This window comes from Dipodomys merriami, unplaced genomic scaffold (assembly GCF_024711535.1).
Source record: "Dipodomys merriami isolate MVZ:Mamm:240054 unplaced genomic scaffold, mDipMer1.0.p SCAF_94, whole genome shotgun sequence".
Lineage (NCBI taxonomy): Eukaryota > Metazoa > Chordata > Mammalia > Rodentia > Heteromyidae > Dipodomys > Dipodomys merriami.
This window is the reverse complement of record NW_027206557.1, coordinates 4,840,319-4,863,724: the sequence shown is the minus strand read 5'-3', so window position 1 is coordinate 4,863,724 and position 23,406 is coordinate 4,840,319. Positions and strand designations below refer to the sequence as shown.

Here is a 23,406-nt window from a genome sequence, read left to right as displayed (position 1 = left end):
AAAAAGCAAAAGTCCAGTGGGCTGGGAAGGTGGCTCAGTGGTAGAGCGCTTGCCTTGCATGCATGAGGCCCTGGCTGGGTTCGATTCCCTAGCACCACATAAGCAAAAAGAAAAAAGCCGGAAGTGGTGCTGTGGCTCAAGTGGTAGAGCACTGGCCTTGAGCTGAAGAGCTGAGGGACAGCACCCAGGTCCAGAGTTCAGGCCCCACGACTGGACTCCCCCCCCCCAAAAAAAAAGCAAAAATCCAAAATCATTGTACTTGGTGTTCATCTCTGAGGAACCAGTGAAGGAAAAGATTTTAAGCAGAGTCAACAGTTTACAACAGAGCTCAGGATTAGAATCTGGGTCCTGGCACTCTACACAGGGACTAGGGCTTGTGTAGAAGACAGAAATATAGGAGGAGCAGATCTTGAAGCCAGAGGGCATCTGGAAAGGCATTTAGGACTAGTTGGAAACTATCTAAGACTTTTCAAATGAAAGCCATTTCACAAGAACAAAATATATGCGTCACCACAGAAGCTTGAGCTTGAACTTGGCTGTGAGTTAATAAACAGTGTGCTGACTGCTGGCCAGAGAACTTATGTTAGGATTTGTCTTGCCCCATCTGAGCACATGTGCACAGCCAGCAACATTTAAGGCACAAATCTGTCACAGTGCTCAGCTAAAGGACACCATGGTACTTCTGTGCAATGAGGGGTGAAATAACACTGAGAAAATGACAAAAGTACAAAGTCTGGGTCCTCCTCCCAGAGAAAGCATGGCATAGGCCAGGCTGTTCTCTGAGTTTCAGTGAGCAAGGTCCTGACTTATGGAGGAGATCTGTCCAATTAGCCATGATAGAGAACAGGGTCCCTGCAGATGCAGGGAAACAAGCCAGCCACCACAGTCAAGACTTGGCTCCATACCACTGGAGGCTTTTCCTATGACCTTAGAAAGCTCTAAATCATTTGTTTTTTTCAAACACAGGAGGGAAGGGGTGTAACTCATTGGTAAAGTGCACATTCAGCATGTAGGAGGCCTTAAGTTGGATTCTTCAGCACTGCAAAAACAAAACCAAAGGCAAAATACCTGTGCCTATAAAGTATATGCCAAAGCTGGGAATGTGGCATAGTGGTAGAGTGCTTGCCTAGCATGCATGAAGCCCTGAGTTCGATTCCACAGTACCAAATAAATAGGAAAAGCCAGAAGTGGCTTTGTGGTTCAAGTAGTAAAGCAAAAGAAGCTCAGGGACAGCGCCCAGGCCCTGAGTTCAAGCCCCAGAACTAGAAAAAAAAAAGTATATGTCAATAAATACATTGCAATTTTCAAGGGTGAACAGGGCAGAAAAACATTCCATTGGGGACTTCTGGGCAGCCTTCCCTTTCCTTACTTAATCCTTCCCTTAGCCATGAGTCCCAGCATTCTGAAACTGTAGATCCTGACCCCCTGCCCCACACTTCCAACTCCCTCCCTTCTTGGGGCCTCTTGTTCATGTTTCTAGGAGCCAAGATGGACTTGAACTCCCAGAGGTCATCCATTGAGCCTGATGATGAAGAGTGCCAGGCAGCCGGGCGAACCTTACCCATTCACACCCATCTGTCTCTGACAGTGCCTGAACAGGCAGGCCAGGCTGCGCACAGGCACCTGAGGTGGGCCCAATCCCAATCCTTCCCTCTTTCATTTTGTTGAGTCTCAGAACAAATAAAAACTATTAGCTCTATCTCCAGAATTGTTTCATATTTTGACATGGTGTTTCTAAAGCTTGCTAAGTAAGAGCTACTATGGTTTGAATATATGTTCTCCAGAATACAGATGTGGGAAATTTAATCCCCAATATCATGTATTAATAGGATTTGGAGGCCCACCTTTGAGAAAAGACTGGGTCCCAGGTGCAATTCCTGTTGATTTAATCCATTCACAGATTAGAGGATTAAAGAATTAGAGTTGTGGGCTGGGAAGGTGGCTCAGTGGTAGAGCACTTGCCTTCCATGCATGAGGCCCTGGGTTCGATTCCCCAGCACCACATAAGCAAAAAGAAAAAAAAGCTGGAAGTGGCGCTGTGGCTCAAGTGGTAGAGTGCTAGCCTTGAGCTGAAGAGCTGAGGGGCAGCACCCAGGCCCAGAGTTCAGGCCCCACAACCGGACCCAAAAAAAAAAAAAAAAAAAAAAAGAATTAGAGTTGTTCAGGGTTGAATCTCAAATGTCCTCAGATGCCCAAATGCTAAATCTTTGTTGCAGCCTGCAGCACCACTGGGAAGTGGTGGCATCTTTAAGGGATGGGCCTTATTAGGGGTGTATCCTTGAAGAGGAAATTGGGGCCCCAGCATCTTGCATTGCCTTCAGCCACAATGCGACAACCACCTTCCCTAGCCCACTACATTCTGTGATCTTCCTTCTAAATGGATTCTCTCAAGTGTTTTGTTACTTGCAGTGGAAAACTGACCAACCAACTGGGTTACATGCTGATGACCACATATATGGTGTGTGTGTGTGTGTGTGTGTGTGTGTGTGTGTGTGTGTGTGTGTGTGTGTGTGTGTGTGTGTGTGTGTGTGTGTGTGTGTGTGTGTGTGTGTGTGTGTGCGCGCGTGCGCGCGTGTGTTTCAGAGGGAAACTAGAAGGAGGACACAGAAACAGAGGGAAACAGGGAAAAACATACAACAGTGGGACCCATCAGCTGTACTGGTCATTGATCAAAACAAACTAAGCAACTCAATGGCAGCGATAGGAGAGAGGGAATGAGCAAAAAAGAAGGAACAGCTGACACTAAGCAAAATGAAAGAAATGTACATATCACCCGATGGACAAGAAATATTGTCAGAGTATTGTCAGAGCTCATAGAATTCATAAACTTTATAGACCACGATAAAGACAATTTGCCCCATGATGTTTAGAAAGTGTTTGTGACTTTAAGTATCACTATCCCACAATACTGTGAAATTTATGTATTCACATAATCATAATAAAAATTTGCTAAAAAAAAAAAAAAAAAGTAAGAAAAAGAACTGTGTTAGTTATCACAAGAGTGGGTCTGTTAATTTGAAAAACAAGTGGCTCTTGTGAGCTCCCTTTCCTCTTTTTCCACCAGAAAGTCGGCTCTCACAAGACGTGGCTCCTTTACCTTGAACCTCTCAGCTCCCAAACTGTAAGAAATAAATTTCTTTATAAATTACTCAATATCAATAGCAAACTAAGACAACACTACTAGCTGTCTCTTCCTAATAAATTGGTAGGGAAGAGCGGCAAGAGGCTCTCCAACAGCTTCCTACCGCACTTTAGCTAAAACCCTGCATCCCTGCCCAGGCCAGAGGCTCTGTTTGACCTGAGATTACATTGTTATGTCTGTCTTCTCTGTGTCTTCCAAGCCCAGCCTTGCCAAAGCAGACTCACCCCCCACTACTTACATTCTGCTCCTCCTCCCCACCCCTGGTCTTCAAACATATTTATTTATTATTTATTTATGCAGTATTGGGGTCTGAATGTTGGCTTTTCCACAGGTGCCCTACCATTCCTATAGCACCCCAACTCCAACCCTTTTGGCTTCTGTTACTATTGATAAGATCTTGCATGCTTGGCTCAGGCAGGTATCAAACTATGATTCTCTTATCTATGCCTCTCTAATAGGTTAGGGCTACCATGCCTAGACTATGATTTTGCCTTTTGTGCATCTCTAGTCTTAGCTGAAAAGACTCTTTTCTGGATAGGCATCTCTAGTCTTTCTTAATCCTCATAGGCCCTGATCTTCTGTTCGCTGATGCTGTTGTTTCTAGTCACAGAACTAACTACAGTTTGCAATCATACATTTTCTTGTATGTCTGCATGCCCATCCCTACTGTGAGTCCCCTCAGAGCTCTGAGGTCCTAATCCATAGTGTCTGGAGGAGGGGCCTTCGCCAAGTTTACATGAGATCCTGAGGATGAAACCTATGGACCATTGGTTTCATAGAAGGAGACACCAAGAGATGTCATGCTATCTCTGGTAGCTGCACAAGGACAGAGTAACAGGCCACCAACCTGTGACCTCATGCTCCAGGCCTCCAGAACTGTGAGAAGTCTGTTGTTCAAGCCTCTGTCTACAGTACTTTGTTCCACAGGCAAACTCCACTAGCCTGCCAATCACTTGGCCTGAAGCTGGCACTGTTCCATTCACTGCTACATCCCAGCAAGGCCACCCTTCTGAGGACATTCACTGAATTAACATGTTGAAGAAGCTCCAAAGAGCCAAAAGGAACCAAGAGTGTAAACAGCTTTTGCTCCCTAACTTGCTGGCTGCATCCCTGCAAATTGCCATTTCCTTAGAACACATGTAGAACACCCACAACTCACTCAACTGAGAATTTGTTTTTTTGTATCCAGCCCAGGTCCACTGACATAGGCCTCTGGGAAGATCTGCAGAAGAGGAGCAAACTGTATGAAGATGAGCAAGGAATCTCCAAAAAGGGGTGTACTTAGTAGGCCACTGTACTGGTGAAGGACTAGTGACACTGTCTGCCCAAACCCCACCTGTAGAAATCTGGTCCTGGTTTCTGTGCTCCCAAACACCCCCACCAGGGCCAGGACAGGGTGAGCTTTACTGTACCCAGGCAATGACTCAAAGCACCTCAAACATCATAGTCTACCTCAACAGCATTAGTCAATACTGGTATCAGGCCTATCTGTTTTTTCGTGTTTCATGTTTTTTCTGGTATTAAGTTAGCCTAAGCAATGGCTGAGGTTTAAACATCATCTGGAAGGCAGAAAGAAAGGCCCCCTTTTCCACTCTCTAAGCAGGCAGTTCTCTGGACTCCAAAGCCCTATGCCCAGGAATATGGCTCTACACAGTGTGAACATTTCTCCTACCAAGAGCCATTTGGACATTTATAAAAATGAATTGAAGTCCTATATTTATCACATTTCACCTTGAAAAAAAAGCACTTAGATTTACTGAATGCCAAGTCATACTTACAGTTGCCTTGACAAGACTAGACCAAATAATTTGAAGAACCTCATCCCTCTTGCTGGTGTCCAGGAGGTTCCCCACTCCTGGCACAGAGCAGGCATACTGAGGGAGGTAGGCAGAGCAAGCAGAAAGGGAGGGGCTCTCCATGAGCAGCTTGGGTAGGGGTTGAAGAGCTCCCCATTAAGTCCTGGGCACAGCAATATAACCTCACAGAGTCATAGCTAGCTCATCATTAAATGGAGGAAATTATAACTACTGCACAGTTGTTGAGAAGATTCAAGGAACTAAAAAGAAAAAAACAGAAAGGAAAAGAAAAAAAGCCTAGACTGAATCACATAGATCCATTGGCACACTATGTCTGTGTGTTTGTTATTATAATCTAGGGTTTACCTTGTCAGACACACCATTATTTCATTTCTTCACCCTAAGCTTTCTGGATGGATTGTGATCCCCACTTTACAGATCCAAGGTTTGGCCTCAGGAAAGCTGAATTCTTCTTCCAAGTCATGCCAGAAAGAGATGGGCACCATGCTACTAAGGTAATCAACATAGCCATTATCACCGTTAATACTCACCTGCTGAGTACCAGGAGGCTACTTAGCACTTCACCCAGATTAATTAGCTCAAGTATTCAGAACACCCTGTAAGGAAAGAATCATTACAACTATCTTCTTATACAGGAAGGCACAGTTGGAGAGGCTAAAGACCTTGGCAAAGCCTATGGTTAGTTAAGGTACAATGTAAGGGTATGATCTCTGCTCTGACTCCAAAACCCAAGATTTCTTCCACGTAACACAATCCTGTCTGTATTTGTTACAGATCTTCTGTCTCCACTTCAAATCACTAGCATGTCTGATTCTATGTTCCATGGGAAGTGGTTGGCCTGATAATATGGAATCAGGAATCACCCTGCTAATGGCAGGGCCATCAGTTCTGTACCATTAAGAATTAGGGTAGCCTCAAAGAAAAGCCTGGCTTTATGTCCAGTTCCTTCCAAAGAGTTTGCTGTCTAGGAAGTAAGAGCAATTGAGAATGTGCAAAAATGAAACACAGTAGTTTCTTATCATTAACCTTTTAGAAAACAGAATATCATAAACCTTCTCCCCAGTAAATCATCATCTCCTTATAGTTCTCCCACTACTCCTTGCCTCTGCCATACATGGCTCTGAAAATATCTATACGTCATCACACCTTCACAATCCTGATATAACCTCTGAGGTGGCTACCGCACACAGAAAGACAAGGCACATTAACATTCCAAACATCTATCAGGGAGACATTTCATGTTTTATTAAAATATTAATCTACCAAAACCTGGTGCTAATCTGGGGTCACAATCACCAAGGGTCATCTTTGTCTTGACCCATTTGTTAGCCATTATGCTTAGAGGAAATTACTTCTCCGCAAAACAAATTCCTGTGTGATAGTTTCCTAGAGAGTGGCCTACTGACTTTAATAAAACATAACACAAAACTGATTTGTTGTCTCTAAAGACATTCACCGCTGGCAGGAAGAGCTTCCCTTCAGAGGGCCAGAAGAAGACCGCAACCCACTGGCTTCCTGGGTTCCAAGACTGGGAAGAAGGTGAAGAGGATGGCAGTGGTTGTGGTGGTGGTGGCAGCAAGTGAGCTTGCTGTGCCCAACTATGCAAAGTGATCTCTGCCAACAGTTTGGTGTGTCGTGGTTCCAGATAGAACTCAAGTTTCAATAAAAATCTGAGCCAGGGCACCATACTTTGCCCAGCCTATTAGCAGCAAAACCAGCAAAATCTGGCAGCAAACTACTCACTTCTTCCCACAAGGTCAAATTTCAAAGAAACATTTATCCTCAATGGGCATTTAGTGTGCCAAAAGGTTTTCCTAGAGACATGTTCAGACCTTATGGATGACCAAAAAAGACCCTTGTGGGACATGCCACATCCTTCCTCAGAATGTCACAGAGAACAGCTCACTATGGCAAAAATCAAGCACAGGCACAAATCTTAGCTTTTCTAATTTCATCTTGCTTAAAATCTCCCAAAAGAAATGTAGAAGAGTTAGACAAGATAAATTATGCAGCTCTCTAGACAGTGAGACCAAAGGAGGATATTCTTAGGAGAAGATCCCAAAGGCTCAACAGCTATGTGCATATAATCATATAAATATTTATCAAAATGAACTCCAAGAAATGGAAACCGGAGGTTTTTTTTTTTTATTTGTTGCTGTTTTTGTTTTCTGTACCTATTGTCTTGTTTATAAGTTCATCTGTTTGGAGGAGAGTGGTGACAAGGGGAGACACAGAAAGGGTGGGGCAAGGAGAGAACAAATGCAGCAGTGATACTGGCTAGGAGGGAAAAACTGGGAGAGAGCAAGGAAAGGAGTAACATTGTCCAAAAAGGAAATGTACTCATTTCCTGATTTATGGAACTGTAACCCCTCTGTACATCACCTTTATAATAATAAAAAACTGAAAACAATCTTCATTATACCTTCATTATTTTCTGTTTATATTCTGAAGACATTACTATCAAAGCCACTGTCCCAACACACATGCAAGGGAAGGTCTTGCTGGGACATAGGGCATCAGCATTTGTAGGGCTTGGCCTCTCTATCCCCAGATTCCTGGCTGTTCTTGGTCACTAGGTAATAGCCAGGAGCAAAACAGCAACTGCAGGCCCCTGATGTGAGACTGCTCTCAGCAGGAGAGCCATGAATGTCCCACATCCATTCTCTTCATCTCTATCAAAGCCCATTTTTCTTGGAGGTCATATTTGTATGTATGTGGCAGTGAGTAGAGAAAATCTGAAAGATGAAAGCTCTATTTTGTCAAGAAATTCATTCCTATCTCTTGCTGTAAAATGCATCTTAGAGTTATTAATAAGCCAATGTGGTAGTTGTGGTAGAGTTAATAGCCTCAAAGCTGCCTTTTATAGACTCAAAGACCTAACAGGAAGAAGGCCCTCCCTGAGTAGAGTGGAGAAACAGGCTTGGAGTGCTGTACTAAATGAAAAACTGTGAGATACAGATCACCAGTACTGCATCTAACAACTACCAGTGACAGAACCATGTGCCACATGGACTGCCAGGTGGGTATACATCATCTTCCTCAAGACAGGTAAGAAAATAGGCTCAGAGAAGCCAAATAATGTGCCCATTGCCACATAGCTCAGCAGTGATAGTATCACATTGGAACCCAGGCTTTGGGTTCAAAACTTAACATGCTGTTTCCATTCCTCTTTCCTTTAAAACACTTGTACTTCTGCTGTGGATTTCAAATCTGCCTTTCTCATCACTGGTGGAATGGCCTTGCAAGCCTGCATTACAGACCCCTGCTGCTGGTTCCTTTTCCTAGATGGGAACAGAGAACCTGATGTGTCTACTGTCCCAGGACTTAGGGAGCCCTGAGGAGGGACAGGCTTGGCTTCAAGCAAGTACATCTCTGGCTTCATTCTAAAAAAAACAAAGGACGGAAGTTGCCCAGGGTTTACTGAGGATTTAATGGCTTCCCAAGATGTTATTTCAAATACCCACAATCCATGTCTTTACAAAAATGCCAACAAAATGCAGGGCAGGGGGGGAGGGTTTCCTGATTTGTCATTTACCCCCCCACACACACACCACACACACAGAATATGTCAACATCAGTGTGTAGAAGTGGTGTTTGTCTTCTTTCCCTGTTTTGTGGCCCCTGGAGCCCAAGGGGATCCTCCCTCCCTGGAAGCCGAGGGAAGGCAGCCGCATCCGCCCGTAGTTTGGGCGGCTGCTCACTGAAATCAAGCGGGGAAGGGGGGTAGGGGGTGAAAACACACAACCCTCGAGATCTGGGTGGACTCAGTGTAGACACGTCCAGTGTCAGCGTTTTAGAAGTGCTCCAGAGTGATTCTAGTTGAGGGCGGGATTGAGAGCCGCAGCCTCGGCCCTCGAACCAGGGGGTTTCCGGCCCAGTCCACGCCGGGCTTCCGGACCCGTCCAACGCACCCCCCCCCAACAAGCCCCAGCCTCGGGCTGCCGACCCCGTCCTCCCGCCTCCAAACAAGCCCCAGGCCCGGGCTGCCGGCCCCGTCCACTCTGCGCCCCCGACCCCGGAATAAGCCCCAGCCCCGGTTGCCGGTCCAGTCCACGCCGCCTTTCACGCTCGCGGAGCCCGGAGGCGCGCGGGACCCAGGAAAGCTGAGGCCGCCCCGCCAGAACCCCAGGACTTACTTGACAACCAAGTTTGCAGAACTTGCAATGACTGAGCCGGACGGGTGATGCCAGGAGCTCGGTAGCCCGAGGATCGCGGGGACCGAGGGATCGTGGTGGCCCGGGGGCTCGGGGACTCGAGGACCGCGGTGGCCTGGGGGTCGCGGGGACCCGGGCGCTGCGGAAACCCGGGGATGGCAGGGGCCCGGGGGTGGCGGGAGCGCGGTGGCCCGGGAAGCACGGCAGCCTGGGAATCGAAGTGGCCCGGGGGTGGCGGGGGCGCAGGAGCGCGGGTGCCGGGGAGCGCGGGTGCCCAGGGATCGCGGCCACCCGGGGGTCCTGCGAGTACGGCGACCGCAGCTCGGCGAGGGCAGGGCCGGAAACTGGCCCGGCAGCCGGGGCAGTCGCGCCCTCTGGTGGCGGGGGGCTCTGCAGGCCACCGGCGAGGTCGCAGGACCGGCGGCGGAGCTGAGCAGCGGGGAGACCTCAAACCCAACTGTGGTTCGCGGGAAGCCAGGCGGGGCCGGCGGAGGGGACGCACACTCGGGGACTGGTGCCAAGGCCCGCCCAGGGGAAATGCCAACACCCCAGCCAGAGCCAGGCTAGGACCCGACCTGGAAAGTTGTCCAAGAAAACTGCAGAAAGTCGTCCAACTAAACCTAAAGCCTTTCCGTTTTCTACTCAAGTCCTCTGGGCAGTGTGTACTTCATATGCTTTTCATTTACGGTAACGCCTTGTAAAGGAACTCTTAACATGCTGATAATACACCGCCCCCCCCCCGCCCCGACCAAAAATGTTTTTAATATTGACAATTGCTTAAACAAAAAAAGTCACTTCTCTCACAAAAGTGTATTAAATCATGTGACCACATTTATTCAGGAACCTTCCCAGCAAAGCCTTCTCTCAAAAACCAAAGTGGGGGGGGGGGGGGGCTGGGAAGGTGGCTCAGTGGTAGACTGCTTGCCTTGCATGCATAAGGCCCTGGGTTCGATTCCTCAGCACCACATAAGTAAAAAGAAAAAGGCTGGAAGTGGCGCGGTGGCTCAAGTGGTAGAGCACTTGCCTTGCATGCCTGAGGCCCTGGGTTCAATTCCTCAGCACCACATAAGCAGAAAAAGCTGGATGGAACTGGCCCTGTGGCTCAAGTGGTAGAGCGCTAGACTTGAGCTGAAGAGCTCAGGGACAGCACCCAATCCCAGAATGCAGGCGCATGACCAGCAAAGGAAAAAGAAAAAACAAAGTATGTTCAACTGCAAATGTGTGAGCTGGAATTCAGCTTCATCACTTACCCTGCCACAAATCTGAAGGAAAAGATTCAGAACCATTTGTGCAGTGCTAGGTATGAAAGCTATCACTTGCACCTACCAGGCAGTCACTGAGCTCAACTCCAGCCCTAGGTTTCTTTCTGAAAATCAGGATTCATGTCTTTTAAGCTTCATTTGTATTTCCCATGTCCTGTTTCTCCTGCTGTAACTTTAGTTCTGTCTTTTAACTCAAGATTTCAAAGTGTGAATTTGTGTTAATATAATGAAGATACTGAATCTGCAGTAAGCAGAGTAGCCCTCTCTTCTGTGATGTTCATACCTACCCTGGAACCCATGAACATGGAAAACAGGAACTCTAATTGCTTATCTGCTCACCTTAAGATGGAGAAATAACCTGGGTTTAAGATTGGGTCTAAACTAATCAGAAGAGTCTAGATAAGTAGGAGGCAGAAGATGGAGAAGCGGCTAGTTTTGAGTACCTTTAAAAAGGTGAAGAAATGGTTGAGCCAAGAAGTGCAGTCCTCACACTTGTATTTTAGCCCACTGAGACTCTCTGGAATTCTGTCCTCCAGAAATTTAGTATCCCTAGTCTTGGGGTATTAAATTTGTGATAATTTGTTATGGCAGGAATGAAATACACACACATAGACACACAGACACAAACACACAGACACACACACACACACACAGACACACACACACACACACACACACACACACACACCATCGGAGTTCTTAACCTTGACAGGGTTTTCTAAGATGTTTTCCATCCTAGCTTTTTGTTGTTGCTTTTCCTCTTTCTTTCCTTTCTGCAGTAGTAGGGTTTGAACTCAGGAGCCCCTAGCTCACTCAGCTTGTTTGATAAGCTGATGCTCTTCCACATGAGCCACACCTCCAGACATGCTTTTGTCTGGGTTACTTTGTAGCTGGAGTCCCAGTTTTCTGCCTGGGCCTGGCCTTGAATCTCAGCCTCTGAAGATTACAGATGAAAGCCACCAGCACCTAGCTTTTTTATTCATTTGTTAAAACTAATGCTGGAGAGATCAAGCGCAGAAGCTTATGCATGAACACATGCTCCACCAGTGAGCTGTCTCCCAGACCCACTATTCTTAGTGAACTGCACTTTATGAATCCATCTTTTTTTTTTTTTTTTTTTTGCCAGTCCCAGAACTTCAACGTGAGAGCCTAGGTGCTGTCCCTGAGCTTGGTTGCTCAAGTCTAACACTCTACCACTTCGAGCCACATCTCTTCTTCCAACTTCTTGGTGGTTAATTGGGGTAAGTTTCACAGACTTTTCTGCCTGGGCTGGCTTCAAACTGCAATCCTCAGCTCTCATTCTCCTGACTAGCTTGGATTATGGGTATGAGCCACTGGTGCCTGGGTCTGAATCTACCACTTTTTAAAAAATCATTTTTTTTTTTCTAAGAGGTTTCACTTTAAGATATTATAAATGCACTCGGAAGAAATGCAGAAATCCACTCTGAACTCAATTTTCCCCATTGGTAACACCTTGCATTGTTATAACCAGAGCATAACATAGTAAAGATACAAAACATTTCCAGCACTACAGAGATGCCTAGTGGTGTGCCTGATCTAATGTGCCCCTTCTTTTTTTTGGGGGGGGGGTCCGGTCATGGGGCCTGAATTCTGGGCCTGGGCGCTGTCCCTCAGCTCTTTAGCTCAAGGGTAGTGCCCTACCACTTGAGACACAGCACTACTTCTGGCTTTTTTCTGCTTATGTAGTGCTGAGGGCTCGAACCCAGGGCCTCATGCATTCAAGGCAAGCACTCTACCACTGAGCCAACTTCCCAGCCGCATAACGTGCCCCTTCTTATCCAATCCTAATTTTGTTATTTAAGAATGTTAAGTCTGTGGGATCATCTACTAGGTAACTCTGGGATAGCTGTTTCCCTTGCAGTATAATTCTCCAAAGATGTACCAGGCCATTGCATGTATCAGTCTTCCCAATTCTTTCACTCAAGGCTAGCACTCTACCACTTTAGCCACAGCACCGCCTCTGGCTTTTTCTGTTTATGTGGTTACTGAGGAATTGAACCCAGGCTTCATGCATGTGAAGTAAGCACTCTACCACCAAGCCACATTCCCAGCATTCTGTCCTAATCTTTTTTTTTGGGGGGGGGGTCCAGTCATGGGGCCTGAACTCTGGGCCTGGGAGCTGTCCCTCAGCTCTTCAGCTCAAGGCTAGCACTCTACCACTTGAGCCACAGCACCACTTCCGGACTTTTTTCTTTTCTGCTTATGTGGTGCTGAGGAATCGAACCCAGGGCCTCAGGCATGCAAGGCAAGTGCTCTACCACTGAGCCACCTTCCCAGCCCCTCAGTCCTAATCTTAATACATTTATTTACTCCCTTAACCATCAAATAATCCTAAAACATAAGTGATTAGATTATCCCTGGCCTACAGGTGAGGACACTGAGGCAGGAATAGGGAAAGTTGGAGTCTCACAGGAAGCAGTGGCACTGGCCTTGAACCCAGGCCACCAGGCTCTTGTGGCACAACCCCTCTGGTTCCAGAATATGTAATGATTTGGGTTTAACAACATGACACAACAGAGCACTTTCGTAGGGAAAATAGATTAAACACAAATACATTTATTTGTCTAAGAACAGTAAGCCATTTTCAATTTTTAAACTTTTTTTTAATCAACTGTCTGCAATTTCCTTACTCTTCTGAAGTTGATCATTTAAAGAAATGCTCAGACAGAGCAAAGCAATTTACCAGCACTGTCATCCAGTGGGATGCAAATCTACCCTTCCTCACAAAGCAGGAAGACATGATCAACTTGAGATAGTTGTTCTAGGTGTTCTCAGGAGAACCCACACCAAGCACCCATGCATTCCAGGAACTCATCCCTTTGTAACTGTCTAATTCAAGACCCAGGTAGTCAGAAAATAGGGAATCACCCAAGTGAGACACCCTTCCCAGCACTGTTGATAATCAGCAGATTAAATCAGAAGTTTTCCCAGAGCCCTGTTCTCCAAATATTAAAAATACTGCCTAATAGTACATTGAGTATGTCCAGTTGTATTCTGTTAGGTTCTACAGTTTGGCTTCGCCTTTTTTGATGATATCTTCTATTTCTTCTGAGACCTTTCCATTATAGTCATTTGGTTCTATTGCATTTAACTTCTCTTGATAGTCCAGGGGTAAACCATTTTCCTTTGCGCCCAAGCAAATAACCTAGAAATGGTTAAAACAAACAAATATAATGCTTTTAGTTAGGAACATAATAGAATGCCACAACTCTACTTGCATGGTAAGAACCTTAAATAATAGCTTTCAGAGAATTCCAAAATCAGTAATTCTGGGGAAAAAATTAGACATAACTTTTTCTCTCACTTTGACACGAAGCACAGGAGTTTTCAAAGCTGCCTGAAGCATCTTCACAGAATGATAATATTAATAACGTGAACAAGTTCTTCAATTCAGATTTTGTTGAGATTAAGACAAAAATCCACCTTATGTTATAGAATTTGCATAGTCATTTAGGGAAAACCACCATTCTTCAAAAAGAAGTTGCTCTGATCTCAGTCCCATGGTCTACTCGGCTCTGAATTAGACATGGCAGTAAATGGCAACTGGGTTTAGGGGCACACTGGAGACCCATATCAGGCTAAATTGATTAAAATATAGGCAGCACACTGAGAAACACCTGGAACTTCCTACACATTGTGAATGACATCCTGACTGAAAAGGAGGTAGGGGTCCCCTATTCCTGTCCTGGTCATGCAAGGGTGGCTTCTCCGACTCTGAATGCCAGTGGTCCTTAACCCTGACCTTCAAGTGACTTTTCTTCTCCACTGTAGGGTGGAAAACATGTTGACAGTAGTAATTCTATTTTTCCCAGAAAAAAAAAAAAGAAACAGTGTTCATGGAATACTGGTTTGTGAGGAAAAAAATTATGAAAGCATAACTGCAAACTAAACCTATTAAAATATACACATACACCTGCACTTTAAGAAATCCGAGTAGTAGAAGCTTTTTATTTATTTATTTATTTTTATTTTTTGGGCTGGTCGTAGAGCCTGAACTCTGGGCTTGGGCGCTGTCCCTCAGCTCTTCAGCTCAAGGCTAGCACTCTACCACTTGAGCCACAGCGCCACTTCCGGCTTTTTTTTTTCTGCTTATGTGGTGCTGAGGAATCGAACCCAGGGCCTCAAGCATGCAAGGCACGCACTCTACCACTGAGCCACCTTCCCAGCCCCGAATAGAAGCTTTTTAAAACGAAGTTTTAGAAATAGTTCTATTGTTAGACATAAATGTATATAGTTTAGATTCACATACACACACACACATTTTGGTGCTAGGGTTGAACCCAGGGTCTCACTCAGGCTACCACTAAACCAAATCACCAGCCCCTGGAGAGTACTTGAGAAATGCCCCTTAAGTAAATAGTATCTTTTTTTTAATTGTTTTATTAAAATGTCATATGAAATTTAAAATGGACAAAGCCTTGGGAAAACAAGACATTCTCCAATTTATCTCAATGAAAATTGAGACTCGCTGAACACCTAAGCAACTTACCTTTTTGTACTGTGGCGAGGGAGGAGCACTCTCATAGTTTGTCATCAGGTAACTGCGACAGTCTATTTCTTTCCCTTCTTGAGTAGAAACTTTAATTTCTATTACAACATATACTCCATGTTTAACCCCTTCTTGTCTGAAACCAGAACAGCCAAATATTTACCATTAATCCAGGAAAGTTGGTTTACTGGTTCAAATCTCTTAATCAAGTTGGGGGTAAAAGACTAGTAATTGAACTGCCTATAAGGATGTATTTCTCCCTGCATAACTTGGAATATGGCGAACACGTAAATAATACCATGCCAAAGCACACTTAGCATTTTAGCAGGGGAGCCTGAAACTCAGTGGTCCAGCTGGTCCTAGACTTAACAGTATAGCCAGTGAGCTCTGAGACTCAGTGGTACAGTCAGCTCTGAGGTTCAGTGGTACAGTAAGTTCTAAGGCTCGGTGTTACAGCTGGCCCTAGACTAAGTGGCACAGTAAGCTCCAAGGCTTAGGGATACAAGCTCAGTGGTACAAATGGCTCTAAGACTTACTAACAGTTCCGAGGCTTAGCAGTACTGTTGGCTCTGAGGCTTAGTGTTACAATCAGCTCTGAGTCTCAGTGGAATAGTCAGCTCTGAGGCTCAGTGTTAAGAGTCAACTCTGAGACTTAATGGTACAGTCAGCTCTGAGGCTTAGTGGTAGTCAGTCCTAGATTTAGTGGTTCAGCTGGCTCTGAAATTTAGTGGTAGAGTCAACTCTGTATTCACAGGTTCCACATCCACATATTCAACCAAGCTCTGATCAAAAATTGGGTTTGAGCCAAATGCATACAGACTTTCTTCTTTGTCATTATTTCCTTAAAAATAAGGTCTAACATTTACTCCCACAGCATTGTGTTAGGTATTGAAGTGACTTAGAGATGACTAAGCACACAAAGCAGGATATGCACAGATTATTTATATATATTATGTAGTTTTAGTACTCTTGGTGTCCTGAACCAAGGCCTTGTGGATACAGAGGCTCAGGGTTTCTAACAGATAGATCTGTATATTTCTCCTGTCTGAACACTTAAGTGTATTTATTGCTCTGTATGCCCTCAAATACTGTTCTTATAAAAGGTAGACTGCATCCTCTGACAGCAAGAGAATGTCTCTCCCCAGAGAAAAGCTGCGAGGGCAGGTTATTCTTGCTTGAATGAGGCAAGGATGAAATGAGTCAGATAACACATCCTTCTCAAGTCCTACTCGTTTCTGCCGCTTCTGCCAACTTGTTTTGAATTAAATGCTGTCACACAACTCTGAGAGTTCTAGTTATAAAAACTATCCACACATTCTAATATGTTGCCCATTCTTCTACCAATGATTACTTATTGGCTGAACTGCTTATTAATTGTTAATTGCATCAACTGTAATTTTTTGCAAATCATTTTCTTTTTCAGTACTGGAATTTGAGCTCTGGGCTTGCTAGCAAGCATTCTACCATGTGAGCCATACCCCTAGCCCTTTTTTCCTTTAACTTTTTTCAGGTAGGGTATCAGCTTTGGACTAATTATGATTCCCCTGCCTATCCTGCCCTGTAGGTGAGATTGCAGTTCTGTACCACAACACCCAGCTGCAATCTTAAATAAAAAGAAAAACTGCAAAAAATAATTTTTAAAACTATGAACAAATATAACAACTTCCTTTTTTTAATGGGGCTTGGGGCTTGAACTCTGGGCCTAGGTGCTATCCCTCAGCTCTTCAGCTCAAAAACGGGCACTTGAACCACAGTGCCACTTCCGGTTTTCTGGTAGTTAATTGGAGGTAAGTGTCTTATGGACTTTCCTGCCTGGGCTGGCCTCGAATCGCAATCCTCAGATCTCAGCCTCCTGAGTAGCCAGGATTACAGGTGTGAGCCACCAGCGCCCAGATGGCTTCCATTTTTTAACATAAGAGATTACAAACGTTCTCCCAAATCAGAATGACAAAGTATTTTCTTCCTAGATTTTTTTATCCTGAAGTATAAAGAGTATGTCTGTAGTAAGTAGAAATGTATAGTTTTGAAAAACTAACACACAAGCATATATCCTTCCATAAAATCCACTTTCTGAATTAGTTAACTTATAATTAGAAGCCACCTACTCATCCAGGGAACTTAAATTGCTTTCGTTCATTTTCCATACCACTCCCCACACTTCATCGCCAGGACTTTGAAAAACGGTAGCTATACCTCCATGCCACCTTTCACTTGTTTTGCCTTGGAAATTGCCAAAGTCAAGCTTAAAATCCTACAAAGGAAACCAAAGTGATAGAATCAATATTCACTTGAACCCAAATTTCCCTTCTGAAAATAAAAAGGATTTACCTTGAACTCCATGTAAATAAATTGTTCAAAAAACTTTCAAGTTCCTCCTATGTGTAGAAGCTGTAGGAAATACAAAGATTAAAAAAAGAAAGACAGAGACCCCAGGTCTCAAGGACATATTTTCCTTAAAAATAAAATGTATATTGAATATGTATAGCATCTTAACATTTTAAGTCATAAGGAAAAAGATCTTGTAACTCTGATATCTTAACACTATTACTTTCATTTCTGCAAATTACTTCCCAGTCTATTTACAGGTGTGTACATTACTTAGAGACCTGCTAGGTAATGGACTCATGAGTTATAATATGCTTTCATGTCTGGAGATCACCCCAACAACCTCTATCACCCACCACATTTTCCCTAAGGGAGCTAGCATTTCTCTAGACTGTAGACTGAAGAATGCTGTATCCTTAATTTATAAGTATACAAATAAGTATTTGTATACTTATGAATTGTACTGATCTATCTACAATAACTATAGGAGCACTAACACCTGAACATTACTGGTTATTTATTTTATAACAAGGAAAAACTGCAGCCTGGAAAGACTGAGCAACTTGCCTGAGGTCTCAGGACTGTTGGAGCCATGACATGAACAATTGGGATGAGAGTCTGGAGGAAGAATAAAATTCCTGTGGGGAGATTTCTTTCCATCTTTCCAGGGCTTAGTTCTCTTAATAGGCCAAAAAAAAAAAAAGAGGCTAGAATCAATAATAACACTAGAGTCCTTTTTTTAGTTTTATTATTTTATCCCTGTCACTTGTTTTCTCAAAAACCTGATCAGACACTTTGGGAAATAGGCTGGTTTGAGAGCTCAGGACCTTGAACTGGCACAGTGAGTTATCTCTAGCACCAAGCACCTGTGGCAAGACATTGGTATGTCTGATCAAAGCTACAATCACACAGGGATTGGCTGTCTATTGCTAAATCCAACAGACAGCTCTCATTTCTCATCTTGCTCCATTTCTTGGCTATTTAGGATATGAATAACCACTCTCTTCTGCCAGGCCCTCTTTTTAGATTTTCAGGCTCCTCCTTGATCTCCCCATCCTCTTTGACAATTCCTCCTCTATTACTAGATCTTTAAATGCCCAAGACAATCCATTTCCTTCAGCAGTTTCAAGTGCTACCCAGTGCTTTCATCATCTTTCAAATAGGTACAGATTGCTCCTGAGCCTCAAAAGTGATTAAGACATGGCCTAGCACATAGTAGGTACCTAACAGATATTATCTAATAGTGTGCTATTCACTTAGCCATCTAGCAAGCATTTAACTCAGTATGTTCAAAGTGAACTTACAAGTTTTCACTTGCCAAATAGATATTCCTCATTGTACACATCACCATCATCTGCCTGGTTGTGCAAAATCTTGAGTCTCTTACTTCACAACCAATTATCTAGCTTTACCAGCTATCTCCTATCTCTCAAGTCCATCTATCTTCCCCTGCTGGTACCCTACTTCAAGGTGCCAGTCATTATCTTTGGCATGGCTGCTACTAAAACTTTACAACTGGGTTCCCCACACCCACCTCTGTCCCTTTCAAACCTATCTTCCATAGCAACCAGAGTGAGCTTTCAAAGACATTCCATTCATTTGCTTCCATTCCATTGTGCTTAAGTGACAGGCTAAAGTCTTATTGGCCACTGTAATTCTATTAATGTATGGCCCTTTCCTACATCTCATGGAGTTCACTTACATCTTTCTTTAGGACCTTTGCACATACTGTTCCCTTGATTCCCTTTTCTTCCCATCTCCTGAATCATTCAGATACCGTATTAAGTTTTAGTCCCATTTTCACTGGGTGCCAGGGCCTAGCTAATCTCAGGACCTGAGAGCTAAGGATTCTGTATTTCAAAGCCAGCCGAGGCAGGAAAGTCCAGGTGAGACTCATCTCCAACTAACCAGCAGAAAACTGGAAGTGGAGCTGTGGCTCTAAGTAGCCTTGAGCAAAAGAACTCAGGGACAGTACCTAAGCCCTGAGTTCAGAAAGCCCCCCAACCAATAACAACAATCAAAAACAAGTCCCATTTTTGAGTGAGGGAAGGGGGTGACATTGTCCAAAAAGAAATGTACTCTTTACCTGACTTATGTAACTGTAACTCCTCTGTACATCACCTTTATAATAATTTTTTTTAAAAAAAAGGGCTAGGAAAGTGGCTTAGTGGTAGAGTGCTTGCCTAACATGCATGAAGTCCTAGGTTCACTTTTTCCGTACCACATAAACAGAAAAAGCCAAAAGTGACACTGTGGCTCAAGTGGTAGAGTGCTAGCCTTGCACAAAAAAAAAAAACAGCTTAGGGACAGTGCTCAGGCCCTTAGTTTAAACCTCTGAGTTCAAGCCCCAGGACTGGGAAAAGCAAGCAAGCAAGCAAGGAAGGAAGGAAGGGGGAAGGAGGGGAGAGGGGAAGGAGAAGAGAGGGGAGGGAGAGGGAGAAAGAGAGAGGGGGAAGGGAGGGAGGGAAGGAGAGAGAGAGAAAGGGGGAAGGGAGGGAGGAAAGGAAAGAGAAGGAAATAAGGAAGGAAGGGAGGGAGGAAGGGAGGAAGGAAGGGAGGGAGGGAGGGAAGAGACAAGAAAAGAAAAGAAAAGAAAAGAAAAGAAAAAAAAAGAGCTGGGCGCCAGTGGCTCACGCCTATAATTCTAGCTACTCAGGTGGCTGAGATCTGAGGATTGAAGTTCAAAGCCAACCAGGGCAGAAAAGTCTGAGAGACTCTTATCTCCAATTAACCACTCAAAAAACCAGAGTGGCACTGTGGCTCAAGTGCTAGAACACTAGCCTTGAGCTGAAGAGCTAAGGGACAGCGCCCAGGCCCAGAATTCAAGCCCCATGACCAACAAAAAGAAGAAGAAAGAAGAAAGGAAGAAGAAGGAGGAGGAGGAGGAGAGGAGTCCCATTTCTGGAGGGCTTCCTGGTTGGGTCCTCTGGTCAGACATTGATGCACCTTGCATATCTCATTTGATTGACCACACCTATAAATGAACAATTATCTATGTGTTATTTCTTCTCCCACCTCTGATATAACTACTTGGACTTCCTTCTACATTTTAGACCTTTCCTATCTTATGAGCTTGGCGATGGAGATGGAGGATCAAGACCCAACTCCCATTTCTAAAGCTCCAAAAGCTTCAGAAGCCAGATTTTTCTCAGATTTTCTTGTAGTCAGGGCATGATACATGGCCAAGACTTAACAAATCAGGGCATCCTACCTGTGGTTTTGAATTAGAAGTCAATGTTCAAGGTCATCAGGGTCTCTGCTTTGGTCTGACTGTGCATCATTAGTCTCAGGAGCAACAGGAGTGCAGCACAGATGGTGATGGTAATGCATCATGACACAGACATGTCTGCCACTGGTAGCGGTACACAGCGGCATCCTGACTGCCGGTTGTGCTAGAATGCTGGTTGTACCCCTTTAAGCTTGTTTAGTCAGCTTTTACTCCTGCCTTTCTGGTCACTCTTAGCTCCCCAACTGCCTTTCAACTTTTTTTCCCCCCTTAAATCAGCCAATTTCTGTTGCTTCCAGCTAAAAATTCTGACAAAGTTAGCAGAGATCATGTGTGTTTAATTCAGTGGTGTCAAAGATTTTGCTCAGGATTCTCCTATATGCTGGAGGTCCTCAACCTAGAATGTAACTCCCAACTTTGCCTGAAGAATATGTGCGAAATGGGATGTGCACGTTGTACTGAAGGGCAATGATGTAGCGACAGTGGTTAAAATCATCCAGTCTCTGGCCTGAGGAGGACCTCTCTAACAGGAGGGAAGTAAGCAATTTCTACACTATTATTTGACAAATCCTCTAACAAAGGACTCGCCAGTACTTCCCTCCCCGAGAGAAGGGTTCTCTGGAGCACAAGCGACCGCATCCCAGGATGCGCGGGGTTGGGGACCGAAAAGGGGGATCGCGGACCAGGACAAGGGGTAGGGGGCAGGTGGGGGAAGCCTGGTCTAGGAGGACGCGGGGCCAGGAGCCAGGTGTGGGGGAGCCCAGTCCAGGAGACGCGAGCCCGACCCAGGAGGATATGGGAACGTGTGGCGGAGGGGGTGGGGGGGTGAGGGGAGGCAGAAGCCCCGCTCAGGCCGGGGTGGATGCTCCCTGCCCGCTGCAGGCCTCGCCGGCGTGGACACAAGCATGCCCTAGGTGCGCTCAGCCCGCACACTGCGGGCGGCGGGCACTGACCTGAAGGCGGGCCACGCAGCAGAACGCTGCCGAGGGGTTTCGGAGGTGGATCCTCTCCGATAGCAGGTTGCTACCGTAGGCGAAGTACAGGAAGGAGTCCCCGTGCTGCCCCGCGCTGTCCTCGTAGGCCGAGCTCGCCATGGCTGACAGTCGCAACGCCAGCTGAACCCGCCGCCGCCAGGCTTAAAGAAAGACCGCTACGCGGGGGGCGGGCGGAGCCGAGATAGCGCCCTTTTGATTGGCTGCGGCAAACCTGGGAGACCCACCTCCTTTGATTGGCCCGTCCCTCCCCACCCACCTCCTGCCCTCTGCTAGGTCCCGGAAACACCCTCGCGACGTGGCGACCCAGGCTCATTCCTCATTGGATATGCTCTTCTGATGTTCTGCCTCCTTCCCCAAACGCTCTCTGACTGGCAGGTATTAGGGCCAATGGGTACTTGCAGGGTCTATCCCTTGGGTCTCACGGGCGTGGCTTAAGCGGTTTCCGGGTTGTGGGAAGTCCTAACCCTCGTCGGAGCGGGAATGACTGTGCAGTTGAAGCCCCGCGGCCCCGCACCGCACCGCGTCCTCGCCCACCGTCTCCTTGCGGTCACCACCTCGCACCCCACTCGAGCCTTTGCCTCTGGAGGCCTGGGGAAACTGGCGCTGAGTTCAAGGCCCCACTTGACGTGCACACGACACGGAGTACCACCGGGGCCTGAAAATAACTTACGGTCTTGGGCAAACACCTCTCCGTGGCTAATCTGATTTGCGTGCGTGTTGTCTTGTTTTGAGACAGAGACTGCATAGATAGTCCTGGCTGGCCTACCACATGCGACCCACCTCCCAAACGCTGGTAGTACAGTCCTGCACCATTGTGCCCACCTTCGTACTGTTGATTGAAAAGAGCCCAGAGGCAATGGCTGGCCCTTTTGCTTAGCACTCAGGTGTGGACCCTGAATCCCTCTCCTTCCAGAAGGCACCAGGGCCTCTTGGAGAAATGTCTTTGCCTGGTCATAAGCTTAGGAGTCAATCTCAAGAGAGAACAGCCTTCTGACAATTGGAGCATCAAAAAGATAATAGTCACTGCAGAATGATAAAACATATTAAGTACATGAAAAGGCCACTCCCCCCACCCAAGAAAAGAGTAAGCCAAATTAAAGAGCAAAGGGAAAGCAAACCTTTCCACACTATTGTGACTATCACCCCCATTCTTACTCTGAAAAATGGCAATATCCAGGTCACTGCCTTCCCAATACTGGGTTATAAGGAAACAGTTTCATCTGTATAGTATGTCTGTTAACTAAGTGGTGCAGAGGAAATGATAGATATGGAAGGCCTCCATTCTGCAGTCCCTAACGAAACAACAGATCCATGCCAGGTTCAATGAAACCATCTATGAAAAAGGCTAAAGGGAATCTTTACTGGGTATCAGCTCATCCTCAGGGATTTCTCCTGGTCATCAAGGGAAAACATAATCCTCCTACTTTATCCCAGATCAATCTCACCAGTGAAAAAGGGCCAGCCTTACTGTGTGTCTCCTGATGTGATCTATCTGTAAATGTCTCCCAAAATCTGTACTCTCAGCATAAGCCTTTAAATCTACCTTCCTGTAGGAGCTACAAGAGGAAACATCAAGAGGAAACAAAGGGAAAAACCCAGAACAACTGGGGACATCCTACTGAAAAATGGCTCAGGCTCTTAAATGTCATTGCCAGGTAAATGAAAATGGCCAGGCTCATTCTGGAAGCAAAGGCAGGATTGCTCATAATTTTGAAGCCAACCAGGGCTGCAGAGTTTCAAAACAAATGTGAATTCTTGCTGGGCATGGTGGCACATGCCTTTAATCCCAGCACTCAGGAGATAGAAGCAGGAGGATTAAGTCTTCAAAGCCAGCCTGGACATACATAGGGAGACTTGTCTCAAACAAAACAGTAATTGCAAATAAAACACAATACTGAGGAAGACTTAAGAGACACTTGAGAGAATAAACACAATAACTTGATTCTTGTTTAATCAAATATAAAATAAATTTGAG

General features: G+C 45.4%; 2 protein-coding genes across 3 annotated transcripts in view; both read right to left on the bottom strand.

Moving 5' to 3' along the window:
• The window catches only part of Nod1 (nucleotide binding oligomerization domain containing 1), a 44,155-nt gene extending 34,599 nt beyond the window's left edge, over nucleotides 1-9,556 (bottom strand). The window contains exon 1 of one of the 2 annotated variants that reach the window (XM_070014292.1): nucleotides 9,096-9,556. The gene's annotated coding sequence lies outside the window, so the exon portion shown is untranslated. Of the gene's footprint in view, nucleotides 1-5,489; nucleotides 5,543-9,095 lie in introns of those variants that run through there. The other variant, XM_070014293.1, reaches the window with a different exon arrangement.
• Nucleotides 9,557-12,939: 3,383 nt separating this feature from the next.
• Nucleotides 12,940-21,578, bottom strand: Ggct (gamma-glutamylcyclotransferase). Its single transcript, XM_070014295.1, has 4 exons — nucleotides 21,390-21,578; nucleotides 16,991-17,136; nucleotides 14,886-15,021; nucleotides 12,940-13,541 (listed from the first exon to the last, which is right to left on the bottom strand). The coding sequence occupies exons 1-4, from the start codon at nucleotides 21,528-21,530 to the stop codon at nucleotides 13,401-13,403; spliced, it is 564 nt and encodes a 187-aa protein (XP_069870396.1). The 5' UTR covers nucleotides 21,531-21,578; the 3' UTR covers nucleotides 12,940-13,400.
• Nucleotides 21,579-23,406: the final 1,828 nt, after the last annotated feature.